The sequence below is a fragment of the Numenius arquata genome, chromosome Z (genome assembly GCF_964106895.1).
Source record: "Numenius arquata chromosome Z, bNumArq3.hap1.1, whole genome shotgun sequence".
Lineage (NCBI taxonomy): Eukaryota > Metazoa > Chordata > Aves > Charadriiformes > Scolopacidae > Numenius > Numenius arquata.
Genome location: NC_133616.1, coordinates 44,595,058 through 44,616,003, shown reverse-complemented (window position 1 = coordinate 44,616,003; position 20,946 = coordinate 44,595,058). Strand labels below are relative to the sequence as shown.

General features: G+C 35.9%; 1 protein-coding gene across 2 annotated transcripts in view; it reads left to right on the top strand.

Annotated features, from left to right (window-relative positions):
- The window catches only part of AGTPBP1 (ATP/GTP binding carboxypeptidase 1), a 65,448-nt gene that overhangs the window by 11,594 nt on the left and 32,908 nt on the right, over positions 1-20,946 (top strand). For both annotated transcript variants that reach the window (XM_074165817.1, XM_074165818.1), the window contains 14 exons: positions 239-385; positions 663-794; positions 2,726-2,819; positions 4,316-4,353; positions 5,928-6,136; positions 6,597-6,774; positions 9,115-9,212; positions 10,221-10,337; positions 11,056-11,768; positions 15,471-15,554; positions 15,830-15,916; positions 16,005-16,153; positions 17,701-17,788; positions 18,483-18,627. In XM_074165817.1, coding sequence (XP_074021918.1) covers positions 239-385; positions 663-794; positions 2,726-2,819; positions 4,316-4,353; positions 5,928-6,136; positions 6,597-6,774; positions 9,115-9,212; positions 10,221-10,337; positions 11,056-11,768; positions 15,471-15,554; positions 15,830-15,916; positions 16,005-16,153; positions 17,701-17,788; positions 18,483-18,627 — 2,279 coding nt within the window. The remainder of the gene's footprint in view (positions 1-238; positions 386-662; positions 795-2,725; positions 2,820-4,315; positions 4,354-5,927; positions 6,137-6,596; positions 6,775-9,114; positions 9,213-10,220; positions 10,338-11,055; positions 11,769-15,470; positions 15,555-15,829; positions 15,917-16,004; positions 16,154-17,700; positions 17,789-18,482; positions 18,628-20,946) is intronic.

Below are 20,946 nucleotides of genomic sequence, written 5' to 3'. Positions count from 1 at the left end.
TTTCCTAAAGCTGATCTATATGAAGAACAAAAAGAACATAAAGACTGAAGTCACCTTTCAAATAATCATACACAAATAATTTACGTTGCTGTAAGTCTAAGTCCGGCATCTTCTTGCATAGTGCAGTCACATATGAGGAAAATTGTTGCTGTTCTAAAGACTTACTTTACGGTAACTGTAGCTTAGATACCTAATTGTTCTTTGGCTTCAGAGATTACAGTTGAGTTTTAATTTCTAGGTGGCGGTCGGAGAGCAGGCGTCTTAGTCACTAAAGGAGGGACGCAGGTCTTACTGCAGCTGCTTTTGACTGCCAGCAAAGACTCTCCACCAAATGAAGAATTAATGGTGCTTCTTCATACTCTTCTAGCAAAAATTGGTCCAAAAGGTGATAATGATATACTTAAGTAATGTGGCTTAATGCTTTACAGTTTTATAATTGAAACGTAAGAAAAATTTTGCTTTCTAATATTATATAAGGATCCATGTACTCAGAATTGATAGAGAACAAAAGGAGGACTAAAATAGAGAGGAGGGAAGAATGTTGAAAAAAGATATGCAGAGTTGATATTATCAGTAGAAGGAATTCACAGTTCATTTAACTTTTATTTTTTAATAATAATTTCAAAATTAGTGGGATTGATCTTGTATTTTTTTTATGTCAGACAAAAAGATTGGCATGAAAGCAAGAATTAATGGTGCCCTAAATATATCATTGAATTTAGTGAAGCAGAATTTGCAGAACCACAAGCTAATATTGCCATGTCTTCAAGTATTAAGAGTTTATTCAACTAACTGTAAGTATTGCAGATAATTATTTTCTTTCCCATGTGGTATAAAGTTTTTTACTTAGATACGGTTAAAATATTGGTCTAAATGCTTGTTTACTGTTAGATGTTTAAAATAAATATTTTTATCTGAGAATTTGCTTCTTATATAGTCAAATTGCTTAAATTCTAATAAAAGCTGTGAAGCATGTTTGTGCTTCTTGTGTGTTTGTGTTCTTCTTTATCTTTTTTTTTTTGTTCTCTGTGTGTGTATATATATATGTGTGTGTGAATATATGTCATTGGGGGAGGGTTTAACCAATGCTCTTGGATATGCCAAATTTTGAGTTGTCTAATTTGTATAAATGCTGATGCTTTAAGATCTAAACCAGAAATGGTAACATTGTGTTTGCAAAAGCACTTCAAATTAAATAATTATTCTTTCTTGTACATGTTCATGGATTCTTTGTTTTTATAATTTTATTTCATTCTTGATTGCTAATTTAAAACTTGGTTCACACAGGAGATATTTATTTAACCTTTTCCTTATTGCTTTCATTGAAGTGCCCTACTGTTGGACTAATATTCTTCCACAAGAGCTTAATTTTTTGTTTGGGCAGGCATTAGGAAGTTGACGAAAATAGTGTGGTTCTTGCTGTATGTCTACGGTCAGTTAGATGCTCTGAAGTTTTTCCTTTGAGTTCAAAATGGCCATTAAACCTCTTAAATAAGTGCAAGAAACTTAAAACATAACCACATTCCTCTAAGAGAATTGATTTGATGATCTGTAAGATTATGTTTTAAGTACATTCACATGAGCACCTGTAATTCATAAAGTCCCAATGCTTTTAAAATGTGGAAGCTTTATTTCTGTTGAGCTGTCTAATAATGAGATAAAATGCTTCTAAATTGAAGAGTTTAATACAGGTAGTTGCATAGCTTAGCTGAAAACTTGCTTCATCCTGAAAATGGAAAATTGAACTGAGCCTGTAATTCAGATTCTGCTTATATCAGTTCTATCTTTCTGTATTTCTCTCTCCTTATAAACAGAAAAAGTAGTAGCTTATTACATTCCAATGGCTAGTACTATTTAAAGTTTGTGTACAGTTGCTCCCAGAATAGAGTCCTAACTTTACTTAGATTCTAGTGGTGTAATGTTGCTGCTAATGATGATGAAATTGCAGCTTTGGTACAAGTACTAAATTCTACACTAATAACAGCATTCGTTATGTTGAAGTCAATTCTTAGTTGCTCTCTTCCTACTTTGCTAGGCCTGCATATTGCTAAACTGAGTCAGGAATTGAATTTCTATACCTGCTTCAGCAGTTTGTATTTTCAGTGGGCGTTGAGCTTCAGACATACATACATCCAGTGTGCTTTTCTTGAATTTAGGTTTTAGCATAATTTCTGTTGTTTGCTTTCAAATAGATTTTTTTTTTTTCTTTTTTTTTTCTGAGAACATACATGCACACATGTAGCTCAGGAAAGCTTATACCAATTGAACACTTGGCTTTCAGACCCTGGTGGACATACTTGCCTGTCCTAATACTGAAGGATAATAGCAAGTCATAGAACTTAATAGACTTAAAATTTTAGAAACCCTGCTGTCTTGATAAACTGTGAGGTGGTTTTTTTTGAAGACAATTCTTTTTTCTAGAAGACAATTATTTTTTTTTAATATATATCTTAATAACAAAGCAGAAGCATGCACTGGAAGTAGTACATGGTTTTATTTGTAAAGTAATAATACTTTTTCTTCTTTTCCAAGTGTTAACAGGATTGGATGATTACACTAATTATGTGTAGTGTCTTCTTGTCATTGTATGTCTTAAAGCAAAAACATGTCTGCCTTTAGTTTACTTAAAAATTATCTCACATAGATTTTAGTTTGAGTATGTTGATTTTTGCTGTTGCCTTTCTTATTACACTATCTTAAAATGGCTTGTTTTTAACGCTTCCAGCTGTAAATGCAGTGTCCTTGGGAAAGAATGGAGTAGTAGAACTGATGTTTAAGATCATTGGCCCTTTTACTAAAAAGAACACTAGCCTTATGAAGTAAGTAAGGTCTCTTTAATATAGTATATGGAAAAACCTTAGATAAATTTCAAAACTTACTTGTAAATTAAAAATATTAGAGAAATAAAATGTAACGTACTTGAAAGTTGAAGGGAGGTGGGAAGGAGAACCACGAATCTGATAGTTTAATTTTACCCAGTAGAGTAGCACAAAATATTTGAATGTCTAGTTACAGTAAAAGAATAGAAATGTTTTTTTTTTTATTTCTAATATTCCTGCATGGAAACTCTACCATGGTTATTCCCAAATCAGGGCAAACCAATCAAGACAATTCCATCATTTTTCAATTTGTTGAGTTAGTTCCCACATCTCCCTTATGCTTTTAGAGTGACACTATTTGTTTTATTTTGTAATAGAATTTTCTTTCTGTTTTACCTCAAAGGAATTATAGACTCTCAGAGCAAAAATATAAAACATACAGTAGGAAGTACCAGCAATATCTATCTAGTCGGCTACTGTGTTTTTTAAAAAAAATATAAATTCACTGCATATCTTTAAGTGGTGACTTTTGGTGACTTTAGTTCCCCCCCAACCATGTGTTGCTTTTGGGGGTTTTTTTTGGGGTTTTTTTGAGTGAATTTAGGGTAAAAATAAGATAAGTGGATCTACCTAAAGATAGCCCTTCCTTTATACGCTACCACCCTTTTGAAGTACACACCTGTGGAAAACTGAATTTTTCATCTGGTTAGCAAAATAATAATCTCATGTTGTTTATATTCTAACTTTAGTACAAAAGAAATAGTGTTATGTTATGTAAATCTGGTATTTGTGGTCACTGGAATATCTTTTTTAAAAAATGCCCTGCCTCTTTAAGCCCCAGCTAAAATTAGACATATGAACGTATTATTCCATGATGTGAGTAATCATGATATCCTTGTTTATGGCCTAAGATCAGATGAGTGAAGTCTCTTTTTACAAAGAGAGTAAAAATAAGTACATACGTTTTCTAGTTATGTATCTTGAGTTAATTGAAACAAGATTTTTCTTCTACACAAAGATCTTATGCTGATGATCTTGGGTTGTAGTACAGATTGATGAGCATTGCTTCTCAATATATTCATACACTGCTAGTTTTGACTTACAGTTTTCTAAAATAGTGGCCTTTACTTTGTGAAAGTACTTGTTCTACTGCTAACATAAAAACACAAGTTTCAGAAGTATCTTGTCCGTTGAGTATGGTTCATGAACACTACGATGTCGCAGTGTTTTGGTTTTCTTTGCAAAGGCTGAAAGTTTGTATAGCCATTACACTGATGATTTTAAATTTCACCATCAGACTTCAGGTTTAGCAGAGATGCATTATATTCAAGTAAAGTCAAATTTTAAAAGCTAAGTCTGATACAGTGCAACCAGGAAAATGAGAAGATAAATGCTAAATAAATCTGTTAGCAGTGAATATTTTGTATAGCTTTATAGTGTTGTGGATTAAGCTTACTGGTTGGTTGTTGTTTTGACTTTTCTTGTTATGTTGACAGGGTTGCTTTAGACACACTTGCTGCATTGCTAAAATCAAGTAAGTGTTTGACTACAAGAAACTGTTTGTCTAGTTGAGAGAGAGATGTGTGTGTGTGTGTATATGTGTATATGTATATGTACACACAGAGTAAAATTAAAATTAAGCCCATGCCAAAACAAAATCAAGGCTAGGAAATTTAGAAATAAGGCTACAGTTTTATCTGCAATCTCTGGGGCTTTAGTATTTATGTGGTACATACATATATGTTTAATAATTAGTTACGGTCTCTCCCTCAGTTACGCAGCAGAAATGCTGCACTGCTTCTGCAGAACTGATCAGGATCCAATGTGGAGAAACAGCCTTTTACAGTCACTCACCTCAGCCTTTCAGTAACAGATATCTGTAGCTTTACTCTTGTGCATCTTCTTTATACGTACATCTAAAAGTATGTGTTGGATGGCAGGGGAAAATACAGGGTTTCTTCGGGTACCTTTCTGAGTAATTAGGTCTTGGGTCCTAATGACAAGTCATCAGCGATACTCATGAAGTGGAACCAAAGCTAATGAAACGATGGTCTGTTCTCAGACACTGGCTATCTTGGCCATCAGCAGTGGCTCCTGACAAATGTCATCTCTGCAGATTTTGCACCAGGACTGTAAGTGAGAAGGAATTAAAAACTCATCCTCTCCAAGCAGTTGTATAAAAGCTACAGCATTCTTAGTAGCTTTAGTGGAGTTGAATGAGAACTGAGAATGTCTAGATTTACAGAAAACCATTTCAGACAAATGACAGAAAACTTCTGTACTGATTATTACAGGGTGCTGAATTTTCTCATGTTCGATCAGTGTGATAACTTGGTCTTACAAATTTGTGTATTTACTGATTTTGGGATATCTCCTTGGGAAATTTAGGGAAAGAAATATTTTCGAATTATTGTTGGTGTCGTGTTCTGTAAATTGGCAGTTAAGCTGTAATGTTAGGGAAAGGAATTAAATGTTGAAAAGGTGTGTCTTTAAAACAAGAGGTCTTGTGCATTTATTTTTAGATGCCTTGTTCAGTCCTAAGGGGTTTTGACATTGCAACTTCCTACACTTTGGATAAGTAAATATTTTCGTAAAAAACACTAATCTCTGTTGTGTAGAGTCCAGTTCTTATACTGATTTTCTGGTATTTGGGGTAGAGGTATTTTGAGTTTAACAAATTTAAGCAATAGCTGCTGCAAAACAATATGGATTACAAATGGTAAGAAATTTATTTCAAACCTTGTAGCTGTACAGTGTGTGTGGATAAAGGTAGATATGCTTTATATAAACACCTTTTTTTTTTTTTTAAATTTGCCAGCTGAAGTATCTTACAGTTACTTTCAAGTGTTATGCACACTATTCTTCTGGTAAACCATGAACATGACATCTAATGTTATTCTGAAGAATGAAGTGTAGACTACTGGCCTCAGTTATTCAGTCATTTCTGTTTAGGTTGATGTTAAAACTCTGCTAAGCATGGCTAGAATACTACTTTAAATGAAACAATTCAGTTATTTGGTTAAAAAGAATAATTTTAACACTGATTGGAAAATAATATTGAAGTCATTGGGCAGTTTTTAATTTTCTTTCCTAACTTTTTTTGTAAAGAAACAAATGCCAGGAGAGCAGTAGACAGAGGATATGTCCAGGTGCTTTTAACGATTTATGTTGATTGGCACCGTCATGATAGTCGACACAGATACATGCTGATACGGAAAGGAGTTCTACAGTGCATTAAAAGCGTTACAAACATCAAATTGGGAAGAAAGGCTTTCATTGATGCCAATGGGATGAAAATTCTTTACAACACTTCACAAGTAAGTTTATCTCAGTTGTGGGTTTTTTGGTTGTTTTTGCCTCTTCAGCTTTAAAAACACTGCCTGGCTTTAAAGTTGTCATAGTTCTTTTATGATTTTCATGATCATTCCTGCTTATGGAGCTAAGGATTATTTTTTGTACTTGACTAAAGTGGAATGAAAGTAGAGAACTAAATTCACATTTGCTATTATTTGGCTGTGACTATTTTAGGAAGGGGCTGTTGAACTTAATTTTAAAAAGGGAGGGGAATGTCTTTTAATTTTGAAGTTTGGGTTTTTAAAAAAGGTGAATTTGAGGTGGTAGAAATTCTTCTGGACTTCAAAGGAGACATTAACAACATTTATTGTAAACAAAATACTTTGTTATTAGTAAATTCTAGAAATCTGTAAAAAAAAATGCAGTTTAACTATTTGTTTGAGAGGTGCTTTTCTCTTATTTTCATTATTTTCCTGTTAATAGGAGTGCCTTGCAGTAAGAACTCTTGACCCCCTTGTGAACACATCCAGCCTAATAATGAGAAAATGCTTTCCTAAAAATCGTCTTCCTTTACCAACCATAAAAAGTGCTTTCCAGTTCCAACTCCCAGTTATTCCTTCCAGTGGTCCTGTGGCTCAGCTGTACAATTTGCCTCCTGATGGTATGGTAATTTTGTAATATTTTGTCTTTTAGTATGTCTAACATTGCTTTATGTAAGGTGGAATCAATTGCAATTATTTGCGTTCTCTGCTGGAACTTGGACTCTGAGACTCTTCTCAGCTAGCAATGGGTCCGTGACTGTTAGTGTAGAGCACCAATTTCTAATGTTAAGTTTTAACTGATGAAAATTCTGTCTACACAAGTGGTTGTGTTTCTGAGATACAAGATAAAACAGGAACTAAAATGTGTTGTTCATCAAACTCTGAACTCTAAAGCATAGGCTGTACATATTAGTCTACAAACTTAAATTGGTCTCTCTTTTAACCCACTTACGTATACATTCTCCTGTGTGAAATGTAGTGTAGTGTACATCCTGTTTTACAGTAGTGTATATTCCCTGGTTTCTTTCTTTACTCTCGTAAACTGCATGTAATGAATTTAGATTAACATGTGCATTCTGAAGTATTATTTTTAAAATTATTGCAGTTATTCCTTTATTTGCATGGTGAGAAATGTAGAGCTGCTTTTTTGGACAATTGCAGCATCTTTGGCGATACTTGTCTGCAAAGTATCTGTATGGTGCTTTGTAGGAAATATATTCATCCCATTGTGAACACCTTTCATTATTTTTGGGTAATTCATGTTTAATGTGTTTTCAGATATGGTGAAACAGCTTGGTACCTGGGTAAGCAACTGATGAAGTTGCTGTCAGAAAGTTACTCTAAAATGAAGAAGCAAAATCAGACTTTTTAATATCTTCTTATTCACAATATCTCCTGAAACAAAAACATGATCATAGTCTGAAAGAAGACAGCTGTCCAATTGGGGTTCATATGGGTCAGACGCAAACTGCAGGAGATTAGAGGTTGTTTATGATTTGTCTTGAAAGTAGAAAATAGATTTAGAAGTGTGTTCCAAAATCCACAGAAATTAAACCTCTACTTAATTTTTGGTACTCCATAACACCTATTTAGAAACTTCCTATTCTATTCTGGAAGACTACTGATAGTTTTGGGGTTTCTTTTTGTTAATAGGTTTGTTATCTATTAAAAAAAGAAGTGAAAAACCTAAAGAAATAGGATGCATGGGATTTTCTTTTTAAGGAAAAACTTCTATATTAAAAGACACGTAGAATCTTGGGGTGGGCACAGCTCTGAGTTTATTAAAATTTATAATCTTGTATAGTTGGCATTGTAAAAGCAATACATGTGATCATTTTGAACACAGTAGAAAATCAGTATAATTTGTACACTTCTGAGTAAGCCTTTTACCGACAATCAGCAAATTTCCTTCAGGTAAAACTGGAAAACACTCTTTCAGAAAACATAGCAAAGAAACTCAGCACTCAAACTGCATGAAATTTCTAGGAAAAGATGAAATTTGCCACTAGTAAGATCTGCCAGAATAACCAGTTAGTGCTGACTTCTGCGTATTGGGGAATTAACCCAATTCTTGTTACTTATGTGTAAGCAATAAGTTTGCTTCTCCATGTTTTCCTGTGTTAAAAAAGGAAGAAGTCTTAGATCTTCAATGTCCTGGTTGTCTATCTCAATTAGAAATCAGTCATTAGTGTCCAAACAGTTTCATGTGTCTAAAAAATAACACCTTGCTGTTTGTTTTGGGGGTAAAATTTAGTTCCCAACCTGTCCATGCTAAGCAGTTGCAGTGACCACTCTCTTTGAGTGTTTTCTGTACTGGTTGAACCTCCAGTGATATGTTTCTGAGATGTTTTTTTTTGTTGTGTTTTTTTGTTGTTGTTTTGTTTTTTTAATTGTTAGTCCCCATTTAAGCAAGACAAAAAGGGTGAAGAGGATGCTTTGTCCCACTGTTCTCTGATACTGGGTCAATACTAGCTGACATGACTAAAAGCTGCTGAGACCTCACTTTTTGTTTTTCGGACGTGGTCACTATTAACTTGCTTTGGGAAAAGGTGTCAGAGCCATCTGATTTTGTACTGACCTCGAGCTGTGCTGATTTGTTCTTGGCATATCTACATTGTAAAGTAATCCGAATGGCCATCTGCTGTCTTGCTGGGGTTTTTTGGGCCAGAGGATCTTGGGCGTTCTATGGTTTTGTTTCGCTTTGTATGAACCAGAGATCTTTGCTTTGAGTTAAAACTGCATGGAAATGTTATAAAATGAGTCTGCAGTTTTGTCAAACAAGTATTTTGTTTTGTAAATCTGGTAATAGTAATTGAAGTTTACTAATTGTTTTTCACAATTTTTCCAAGTGTTAAATTAAAAAAAAGAAGAAACACAACAGATTTTTTTCTTTTTTTTTTTTTGAGCATATGTATTGGATAAACGTATAATCTGCTTTACAAAACCTTTTTGTGTCTTAGTGGATGATGTAGTAGATGAAAGTGATGATAACGATGACGCTGAAACAGAATCAGAAGTAGAAACTGAAAATGATGATGACAAGGACCAACATTTTAAGGTTTGTATGAGACAAAATGAACAGGCAAAAATCATGCGTAACATAATCAGGAATCATGTATACAGCCATATGTTTTAAGTGTTATAAGGATTTTGAGGAGGTTTTCAGGGCAATTTCTAAAATTTTAAAAGTTTCTGAAAGTTAAAGAGGGTAGGTGCTGCTTGAAGATACCAACCTTTGTTGTTCAGATTGCTTCAAGATTTTCATCAAAATCTGTTTGCTTCACACGTGTTGTGTCTGGAATACATTGGAACAGAACTGCAATCTCTTTTAGCAGTGTTCTGCTCTCAGCTTTTATTTCTGTCATCCTGCTCTTCCCACATAAGCTGCTGAGTACGTAGGAGCTGCTCTAGCAAAAAGACGTCATTCTGGTCTGGCATTGACTTAGGTCAGTGTTTCAGCAAGGTAACTGAAGTTCAGCCAACTGTAGAGGTAGAGATCAGACCTCTCACTGTTGTATCACTTCAGGAAGGTCTTACTCTGCTCTCCAGCTGCTAGTCAGGACATGAAAGGACATTTGGTCAGAACTGCCTCATTGGATGTTTTTATGTTACATATATTCAGGAGTTAATTGAATTGTCTGTCCATGGACTCTAATGACAGGTTGTATTTGCGGCTGTCATGAGCCCTGATGAAGGGAGTATCTTCCGTGGAAGCAGTACCTCATTTGTCACTGCAGTCAGATGACATCTCCACATTCTAGGTTGCGATCGTTGGATTATGGACAGATCTCATGTAAAATGTAGTCTAATGTATATGCATAATACATTTGGATGAAAGCAAGGAAATTGGGATGTTTGTAATCTGTCAAAATGGAGGCTTTGGCATACTGATAAAACTGAGCTGCTTAAACCTTCATGGTGAAAGGTGCAATTCAGCTTTAGAATTTTAGAATAGTGATATTCAGCTTTTGAAGCATGGCTGTGTCAGAAGTAAAAGGTGAATGTAATTACTTTAGAAGTTCATTAATTCTGGATGCAAGATTAATTTTTTCTGGTGCTCTTTCAGAATGATGATATTGAGACTGATATTAATAAACTGAAACCTAGACAGGAATTGGGAAGACCCATTGAAGAACTGAAAATGTATGAGCAATTTTTCCCAGAACTTTCAGAAAACTTTCAGGTAAAGTATATGATTCCCAACGCAGTCTTCATTGTGATGGGTTGACTCTGGAATCCACTGTGAGAATACTTTTTGGATGGATAGTTCCTCTAGCAAAAAAATGAGAGTCTGCAGCTCTGGAGCTACATGTGAGAGTGCTATATAGTGAGTGATAGTGTTATGGGTTACTTAATCTGACTGAGAAGGACACTGTGGGCAGACAGAAAGGAAAACTGTTTTCTGAGGTCTGATTATTGCACACAGCAGAAAGTAAAACAGTAAGAAAGGGCGTGAGATTTCTGACGAAGATTACTTCTATTAGGTATTTCCTTGTATGCAGTGCACCTCTATAAAGTAGTTGGTTAAAATGTCTGGGGAATCTCATGGACTTCATAATTTGTTATTGATGAACTACTTGTTTATTGCTTTGACGCTACCTTCTTGTAAAAGCTGAAACTTCCTTGCTATGTTTATGGAGGTTTAAAACATATCTGTAATTTATAATAATACTTAATAATTATAAATAATACAGAATATAAATTATTATAATAAATTTATTATAATAAATTTATTATAATAATAACTTTTAAATTACACTTATTTTGGATTATTGCAAAACATACCTCAGGAACAATGAAAGAGAAAGATTTCTAATATAAATGAAACTTGAGGAACTGTTTATGTTTTGTTTTGCTTTTTAATAAATATTTTTATTAATTTTTCTCTTTTATTTTTTAAGGAATATGACTTAGTTTCCAAGGAACCAAAGCCTTCTGTACCTGGTGCAAATCTGAGTGGACCTATTGTTGTTCCTACAGCAGGAGAGGAGCACTCTGCTGAAGCAAACCAGTCCGCAAAAGGAGGTGCTTTGAAGGGGAACAATCCTTTATTGACAGAGGAATACAATAGAAGGCCAGCCTTTCTGGAACTACCAAAGAAAGATAATATCAGAGACAGTAGTTTACATCAGCAAAATGATCAAAGAAACCTGCTTCCATCGTGTCAGTGTCTAAGCCAAGAAATTGTGAAAGGCTTGGACAGAATCAGTCTGCAGAACAGTGCAAAAAATGATCAGTGTTATGGTACAGGGGGTGTAATAAAGAAGGAAAGCAAACCTAGCCTTACCACACTTGCTTCTAGTAAACCTTGTGGCCATGTTTCACCCTGTGGAAGTAGTCTCTTTGAAGGATCATCTGTTCAGCTGGGAAAACTTTGCTGCACTGGAGTGGATTCAGAGGAGGAGGAGGATTCTAGATCTAGTTCATCGGGGGAGCAAGTCATGCTTGAGGTTTCTGATATATCACCAGTTCATGACTGTGATCTTTATATTGAAATGGTAAAAAACACAAAGTCTATTCCTGAATATTCAGAAGTGGCCTATCCAGATTATTTTGGCCATATTCCACCCACATTTAAGGAGCCTATTCTGGAAAGGCCGTATGGGGTGCAGAGGTGAGTTACCATACTTCTTTTTTGCTGTTTTCATTCCCTTGAGAAACAATTTTTAGGGTGAGATTAACAGGCACATATACAATACTTACTTTGGTATCTAAAACTATTTTCGGTGAAAAGCAGTTTGAAGGCATGTGAGTAGGCATTGATCAATGCAGAGCTATAAGCCAAGAACACAATCTGGTTCTGTAATTGCTAATTCTGTAATTCAGTTTCTAAATACAAAATATAATTTATAGTCTCCCTTTCTGCTTTCTCCTGTCCCCCATCTAAATCTTGTAGTTTGTGAAAAAAAAAAAAAACCAACCCAAAAAAACAAAAACAACAAAACCAAAAAACCAAACCAAAACAAAAAACCCCACAAAAAACCAAACCAAACCAAAAAAACCCAAAAAAACCCCAAAAACCCCCCAAAAAACCAAACCCAGAAACCAACAACAAAACAAAACCCCAAAACCAAAAAAACTCAACCGAACAAAAAACCCCACAACCCACAAAAATCCCCAAGAAACAAACAAAAAACCACACCTGACTGCTCCCTTTGGGTCTTAGCCAAAATAGGACAGTTAGTAGTTCAAAGATACTTCTGCTCTTCTCTTTGCTGAACTAACAAAGCTATCTTTCAGGAAAATGTAGTGGGGAAAAATTAAAAAAATAATCCACTTGAGTGACTGGTTTTGCTGTTTGCAGTATAACAGAATTTATGCTGAGTATGCAGTTTGTGTTAGGTCCTGCGGACTGGCACACAATATACACAGAATGAAAAATAAACCAACAAAAAACAACACATCAACAGCCCCATTTTTTTCTTCACTGAGAGATATTAGAAGATGGCAAAGGGTGCTGTGACTCTTTAGAATGATTTGCAGAGGTGGTATGAAGAACTGGCTGGTATGCATAGTAAGTTACTATGAAGGCAAATGAACATGTGAGCAAAACATGTAATAGTAGATATGAGACCTTGCCATTTGCTTAGTCATTAGATTGAATGCTTTCAGCTTTATACTCGTAACTTTAACCAGTTTGATGAGATTCTTCATATTTACATTTAGTTATTAAAATGGATAAGAGATTAAGTGCCTTTAGGTTGTATAATTAAAATCTTCAGTTGTTTCACACTTGTTAGAAAAAAGTGATCTTTCTGGTGAAATGACCAGGTGTTAAAACATTCATGACATAATGAATATACTGTTACTAGAAGGCACTGTTCAGCGTTGAAGGACAAGAATCTTCCCTATAAGCTTATTTTTAGATAAATTCAGCTGATTTAGAAGGGAAATAGCCTTGAGTCAGAAATCACCTAAGAACTGCATTTTAAGAAAATCTTGCAAATCTTCATGTATGTTTTTGTAGTACTTTGTAATTCTGATTCTTCCTGAGTAAAATTGAGTGAAGTCAGGTAAAAATTTGTCATTCCAGTGCTTGTTTTTCTTAGATATAAAGCACTGTATTAACTCTGACTTTTAACCAACAAACCTATTTGTGTGATTACACATAAAGCTAATTTCTAAACCATGAAGGTAATTCCAGAGTATATTTTATTTTAACTTTAAAATGGTTTCTTTTTGTTGCATTTTCTATGTTGAAAGTAACATTTTTAGGTCTTGTGCGAAACAAGAATGAAATATCGGGTAATATTGCTAAACTTGAATCAAAAATCCTGTATTACTTTTTTAAGTTACACTGTTCTAAGAATTCACTTTTCTACAAACGACTCAGTCTTGTTACTGCAATGTAGCAAACTTCTGAGAGGGGGACCTGTTTTAAAAGAGCTTAATCTTTTCAGGAATTTATAGTTTGTAGGAAGGTGGTGAAAATGAGTTTGGTAGGGGACGTGGAGAAGCTTTTAAGTCTTTCACAAATCCGTGTCCAAATTCCTTTGGCCTTCAGTGGGATTTATCAGTTCTCTTTAAGCAGTTAGTTACTACTCATTAGCTAAGTTTCCTTTAGAAAACAAATGGTTGCTTTAATCCATCCTTGTAATTTAAGAAAATGTTATGGGGAGCTGAGGTAGGGAGTTAGTGGGTTTTGTTTTTACTTTTATTAGGTAAATGGGATGTGGAGTTTTGGGGGTTTTTTTAAGTCTTGCAATATGCTAGGACACTCAGTATTTTTGAATTTGTGCTTTGGAGTGCTTTTGCTTTTTCATTTACATTTAGTAACATATAATTTTCACCAAATGTCTCACCAAATTATTATTGGTTGAAAAAATGTCATTGAGAATAACTGAAGTGTTTTATATTATTCTGCCTCTTAGGGAAGAAAATTACTACGTAATTCAATACCCTATAAATTCGAGTTGAAATTCCTACTTTTTTCCATTCCTTACATTTAAGGGTTTTTTGCTGTACACTTTATTGTTTTCTAGTCACTTCAGTATTTTCTGATCATCTGACACTTAAAAGTGATCATCGGGTAAATCAGAATCCACAAAGGACTAATGTGTAAACAAACTCCACATCAACAGTGTTGGTTTTGTATTTTTTTCCTTTAATTACCTTAAAATAGTTTCTCTTTTCTCTTGATTTTTTTTTTTTTTTTGAACCTGGAAATGTCCACTACTACTTTTTCTTTTTGCGTGCATCTTGAATAACATTTATTCTTTCCTTTTGTCTACATTAGTTATTATTATGGTATTTGAATCCTGAGACTCATTAATTGATTTTGTCTTGGCAAAACTTTTGTGATGATAGGAAGTATTATGGCCCTTTAGAGCTGAAGTCATACTGAGATCTAAGGAGTTGTTAAAGATCAAAAATCTGTAGTTCTGCCCTGAGCTGAACCTGATCAGATAGGTTGTGGTGAGTCAGCCTCTTTACAATTTCGTCAGTACATTGAACTTGTGACTTCTTGTCTTTTCCAGTTAGTTTTAATTTAATAAGAGGCCCTGGAGTTGTGCACTTACCTCCTTTTTCTCATTTGATAACAATATTTATTTTAATTAAATGGAGAATTTCCAGCCTGAACATACTTTAGCGCTCTATTCCTGTATTGTTCATTGTTAATCTGCCTCCTTTTCTTCTTATTGCAGGTGCTGTGCAAGCTTTTCCACACAGCTCTGCCACTATATTTCATTCTTGAACTGCAACACATTCTTACTTTTCCAAACCAGGACCTAGATACTGCCAGTTTGTGCAATGGTTTTATGATCTGGATAAACATACACCTGACAGTTGGCTGACATCACCAAATTCGTTCTTATTTGTTACCTAGTCGATAAGTGAACCTAGATCTCCAGAGGTGAAAAGCTAGTGCACTAACACACTCACTGCACGACCTACTTTCTAAAACTCTTTAATATTAGTTATGATAGGACTCATATAAGTTACTAATGTTACCAAGTGCTGTCCTGGATTAAAGCATTAACATAAGTAATGTTTGAGCAATTCCTGCTTCTACTATAAAGTATGAAATGGTGCATCTTTTTTCCATAAGATAAAACCCAGTGGGTTGTGTGCATGAAAACTCAGTTCCTTCACATTCAAATATTGGACTCAGTCAACTGTGAATGCAGGTGTTTAAACTTAAGTACGCTTACAATTTGTGCACATAGGTGGGAGTGAGGCTGAGGCCTCTCTGAAAATCTGTCCTACTGTCTTCATGTCAGCTTTGTTAATTTTCATGGTTGTATGAGGTAATTCCTCTTTTGTAATTGGAAACAGTATGCAACAATTTAAATGAGAACTCTGCTTTTGATTTTAGGACAAAAATCTCTCAAGATATTGAAAGACTGATTCATCAAAATGATATTATAGACAGAGTTGTGTATGACCTTGATAATTTGAGGTGAGTTTTTACCTTTCTGAGAACAATATTCAACAAATACTCTAACCCTGTTCTATTTTCTCTGTGATATGATTTGTAATACTTAAAACAGTACTATTAAGACAGACTTCAGTGACAGTTCCATCTGATGTAACAGTGGTTCTTCTATCTAGGCTGTATTTAGAGGAAGGTTCAAAATAGTTTTTAAATTACCAAGTGAGGGCTAAAATAAACTTAATGAGTTTGTTTTAGTTAAGGTTTTTTTTAATTCATTTTGGTCCCTTTTCTACTCATAGTTGTTCAGTACCAGAGGAAGCTGATGTTTTGAAGTTTAATTCCAAGTTTGAATCTGGAAACCTGCGCAAAGTTATTCAGATCAGAAAGTAAGATATTTCAACTCTTCTTTTCACACTTGAGGCCTTTTATTTCTGCTTCTTTAAAAAAGATGGATTTGTTTTTGTTAATCTTTAGGAATGAGTATGATCTAATACTGAACTCGGATATAAATAGCAATCATTATCATCAGTGGTTTTACTTTGAAGTCAGTGGAATGAAAACTGGCATTGGTTACCGGTTTAACATCATCAACTGTGAAAAGTCGAACAGTCAGTTTAACTACGGTAAGATACATTTCCCATACCTTGAGAAGAAATTTATAGAAAAATATCTGTGCTAGACAGCTCAGCTGTTTCCTTCGCTCTGCCCCAGGATAAGTAGTATATTCACGTTGTGAGATCAGATTATTTTTTAATAGTACTACTTGAAAATGTTTTGACAAGTTCCAGTTAAAAAGAAAAAAAGTACCTTAAAACACTGGCTGTCATATTTTAAAATGTTTGTTGTAAGTGAGACCAAAACAGAAGTTTGCTGGTGGCTGCAGCTAAAATTTGTCCTGAAACCACTGTGAGGAACAATACCTGTTGATCCACACAGGTGCAAGAAGAATGACAGCTGTCATCATGAATCCCTTTCTGAATAGAGGTGTATTTTCAGATGTGAAAGTAAGTGGAGACATTCTCAAATAAGTTTTGGCTTATTGATGGGAAAAGAGGCATGTTATTTGAGAAGGAAAAGTAAGTCTCCTTTGAAATGCTGGTGGTGACCAGCAATTCATAGGCGACCCTTGCAGTCTCCAGCGAGTAACGTTTGCTTCTTGTATGTAATCCAAAAGTACTGGCCTACTGAATATGCCTTTCTTTCACTTGTCTAAGGTGGGGAGTGTGGGGTGTGTGTGTGTCATTCATCTTAAAACCATGTGGGGTTTTTTTGGGGGGGGAGGGGGAGGGGAGACAGATTTTTTTGCTGGATTTTCTGAAATTCGTCCTTCAAGAAGGAGGAGGAGAAGCTCCTCTCTCCTCACCTCCCAACCTCAAACTCTTGTGACAGAGTAACGTAATATTCTTCTTTGTCATAATTGTGCAATTCACATAGAAAAAATCAAAAAATACCTGGTAGCTTGACCAGTAATAAGATGCTTTTAAGTTATTTACTAATGTTCATCAGTTACCTTAGATCTTCATTCATATGTTGTATATGCTTACCTGATAGTTACTTTTGTTTTGACTGAATCATTCAATGTATTTGTCTAATTATCTAACTAGTAAAGAAGGTTCAATTAATATGTATTATTTTCTACTCTAACTTCATATTAGGTATTCAACTTAAGTATGCTCTCCAAAAAAACCAAATTTTAAAGAGTGACTGTTTTTAAAAAAGAATAAAATTTTCCCAAAACAGTTATTTTCCAGCTATCCAGGTTAATTGATGATAGTATCAATTTTTTGTATTCTCTTTGAAGCCTTTTTGTAATGGTGAGTTGGATGGAGTGGGACCCAAGACTGCTTGTAGTTTACCATTCATACTAACCACAGCTTTCATTTAAGCATTTGATTTTGGTCTTCCATAGGTCTGATTCTTTTTTTTATTTATTTAATTTGGTATTTTCTGAAAATTAGCATGTGATGAAGGGAAAAGGGGAAGAATCTTTTCTCACCTGGTTGAAAGACTGTACAATACCCAGACATTTATGAAAATGCATTCTGTGATATTAAATGTATCACAGGTAGTTCAGAGACTCACATATGAGGGCTATCGTGGTCCGTTACTGCTAAGTTTTTGATCTTTAATTTTAAGCATTAGTGAGATGTTTTTTTTTTTTTTCTTTAAGGTATGCAGCCCCTCATGTATTCTGTTCAAGAAGCATTAAATTCTCGACCATGTTGGACTCGTGTTGGGACAGATATTTGTTACTACAAGTAAGTACACCACCCAAGCATACAGCAAATCTTACACTGAAGATTAGTATGAGGTACAATTTCTGAGGAGAAATGTTTGCTTTTGAGTTCGATAATTCCATGTTAGTAGTTCTGTTGTGAAAAGAGTTTTCTTCCTGAGTTACTATGGAGAGTAACACAAGTGACCAAAATATACAGGGTCTTATTTTGTTAGCACACTGCACTTCATATTTTATATTTTGTCAGAATTTGCATACAGAGAATTTGCTTCCAGAGAAGCTTTTAAGGGAATGTATATATGCATGCTTAATTGAAATTTTAATAGTGACTTCCAGTAATACTGATCACGTGGTGCTTGTGATTCGGCTCCAGTATTCTATGGTACAATCATTGCAAAGCAATCCTGAAACACAGGATGAGATGCTAGAGCATATCCATGCGTTACCCTTCTTGGTCAACAGTTGTTTGCTTCCTTTTTGTTTTTGTTTACTTGCCTTTTCCCAGTATGAGTGAATGTATATCACTGCTAGAATAAAGTATCTTTATAGATGGTAGGAACTTACTGTATTTGATCTGGATGTATGCATAAGAGAAATACAATCACTAAAAATCTTCCTGGGTCTTAGAATGTGTGTTCAGGAATAATAAATTCTATGAAAAAAAGAAAATTACTCTAAATGTGCTAGAATACCGATTACCTTCATTTTACTAATAGGAATCACTTTTCAAGAAGTTCAATTGCTGCTGGAGGTCAAAAAGGAAAATCTTATTACACAATTACATTCACAGTGACTTTCCAACATAAAGATGATGTCTGCTACTTTGCTTACCATTATCCATATACATACTCAACTTTAAAGGTGAGAAGATTATGATTTATTACACAGATAAATATTTTTACTTTTGGACAATGTGAAATGTAAGCATTCACGAATGAATTATTCTTCTTTCTTTTTATAAAGTTCAAAATGCTCCTTAAAATTGACAATTTTCATAAAGTATTAGTGTTTAGACTGGTGAAGTGTTTAGGTTGCTCTAAAGAAGAGGCCCTAGCAAAATAAAATTGATCCTTACTTGCAGTCTAAATGATTTTTCTAGGAATCAAAATTCATAATTGACTGGAAACGGTGCTAACTGGATGAAGTAATTTGTGTCTGAGTCAAATGACTCATATCCTGCTGTTCTACATATACCTCTTCCTAACTGACCTATTCAAGTTACTATATTTAAGATAATTAGAGACCTTTCTATGCTAATGAATTGGCAAAGAAATGTTGTGAAACTTTTAGGACTAAGCAAAGCTGTTGGCTAGAATGTCTGGTGGTTGTTTATGTCATAGCAATAAAAGCTAACTTGGGGACTCAGTGGCCAATGTGTAACAGTGCTGAATGAAACTTTTTACTAAGCCGTTCTTGCTCTTTGAAGAAGTACCTGTTAAGGGATGTTACAAGCAGCTGCTGCCTCCAACAGCATGGGGACCTGGCAGTTCCTCCTGCCTGGCTGCTGGACCCCAGCCAAGGGGCCTGGGGGTCTCTGTCCCAGGCTAACGGACATGTCTGCTGCTTTCCCATTTGCTTGTAGGTTCAACCACTAGTGAATATTGAGTGTGTATCCCAAAGAGAGAGACTCACGCACACACACTTGCACACACCCCTTGCCCCCAGGACTTGCTTAAAGGATAACTGCAGGCACACGAGTCCCTTTTCTCCTGTCCAGCTGGTAAGGGTGGCTGTTCACTAGTAAAAGTACACACTCACCCACTCTCTAGAGTCGCAAGCACATGCACATTTGTGGGCGACTGGCATGGTCCATCTGTGCCATGCCCCTGCCTGGATTCCAGTCTCTCTTATCTGTTGTGCAGGCTTGCAGGCTAGTCCAGCCTGATGCTCACTAGCACATGGATGCGTGCACTCACGCAGTTTTCTCACAGGCACTCTGCACTTGTTCCCCCCAGATGCCAGCATGGACTTTCTGCCTGTCTGATACCCTTGCCTCGCCTAGGACCTTATACTTGCTGGGTAGTCCACGTTGAAGTTGGCTAGCAAATTGCACTTGCACCCCCCTATGCATACTAGCTTCAGGGAAGATGCATATGCTTACCCCTTGCCCTCAGCAGCTGGTAGCAGGCCCTTGGGCTCGTAACTCATGTTCCTGCTCTAGATGCTGACACTGAGACACCCTCCCTTGCTTCAGTCACGCTTATCACCCCACTAGCTGTTTTCTGGGACGTACACTGTTCTTGCCCCAACGGCTGTCCACCAAGACCCTTACCCACTCCTGGCTGGCACTGAGACCCCCTCTTGCTTCCATTTCTTACACCACAGACCAAAGGGTGCCTACACTGCCTACAGCTCCAGCTGCTGGCACCAAGTCTGCTCTCTTTGATCTCAACAGTAGCTGGCACTTTGGACACAAAAGCTACAGTGCCCACAGAGATGCTCCCAAGAGGTTTGGCCTCTCCAGCTACTGGTGCTGAGACCCTTGCTCACTACGGTTGCTGATCCCAAATTCAATCACACCTGTCGTCTTAGTTGCACATAGTCCACACAGCACTTGCATGCATGGGATAGAGAATGAGGCTGCACAGAGAGATAGCTAAGGGCAGACCTTAGAGATTGGGTGCAGAAGTTTCGTGTAGCCCTACAGGCTCTGCTTGGATATCCATAAATACTCATGTTCCTCTTGTTTCCTCCTTGTCCCTCAAGTGACACTCTCCAAAGCTTTGCCTTGCTGTCTTCCTGGAGCCCGGGTGAAGGACGTCACCAGGAAACTTCCTGGTTTAGTATGGTCCTCAGATTATTATCCACTACTGATATTCTATGTAGGTGCAGAGGAGACAGCGACTCGAAGCTCAAGAGCTATAAAGAGAGACTTCAGGGAGTTGGGAGGTTTAGTAAAGCAATCTGGGGTGCAGGTGATTTTTTCGTCACTGCCTCCAGTGGCAGGCTGTGATGCTGGGAGGAGCAGACGGATCAAATCAGTCAATACATGGCTCCGTGGCTGGTGTCGCAACCATAACTTTGGGTGCTTTGATAGTGGGTTGGCCTGTATGGCACTGGGCTTGTTGACAGGAGATGGAAGATGCCTCTCTCAAAGGGGGAAGACTGTTCTGGCCCAAGAGATTGCGGGGTTGTTTGACAGGTCTTTAAACTAGATGTGAAGGGGTAGGGGGGTAACAA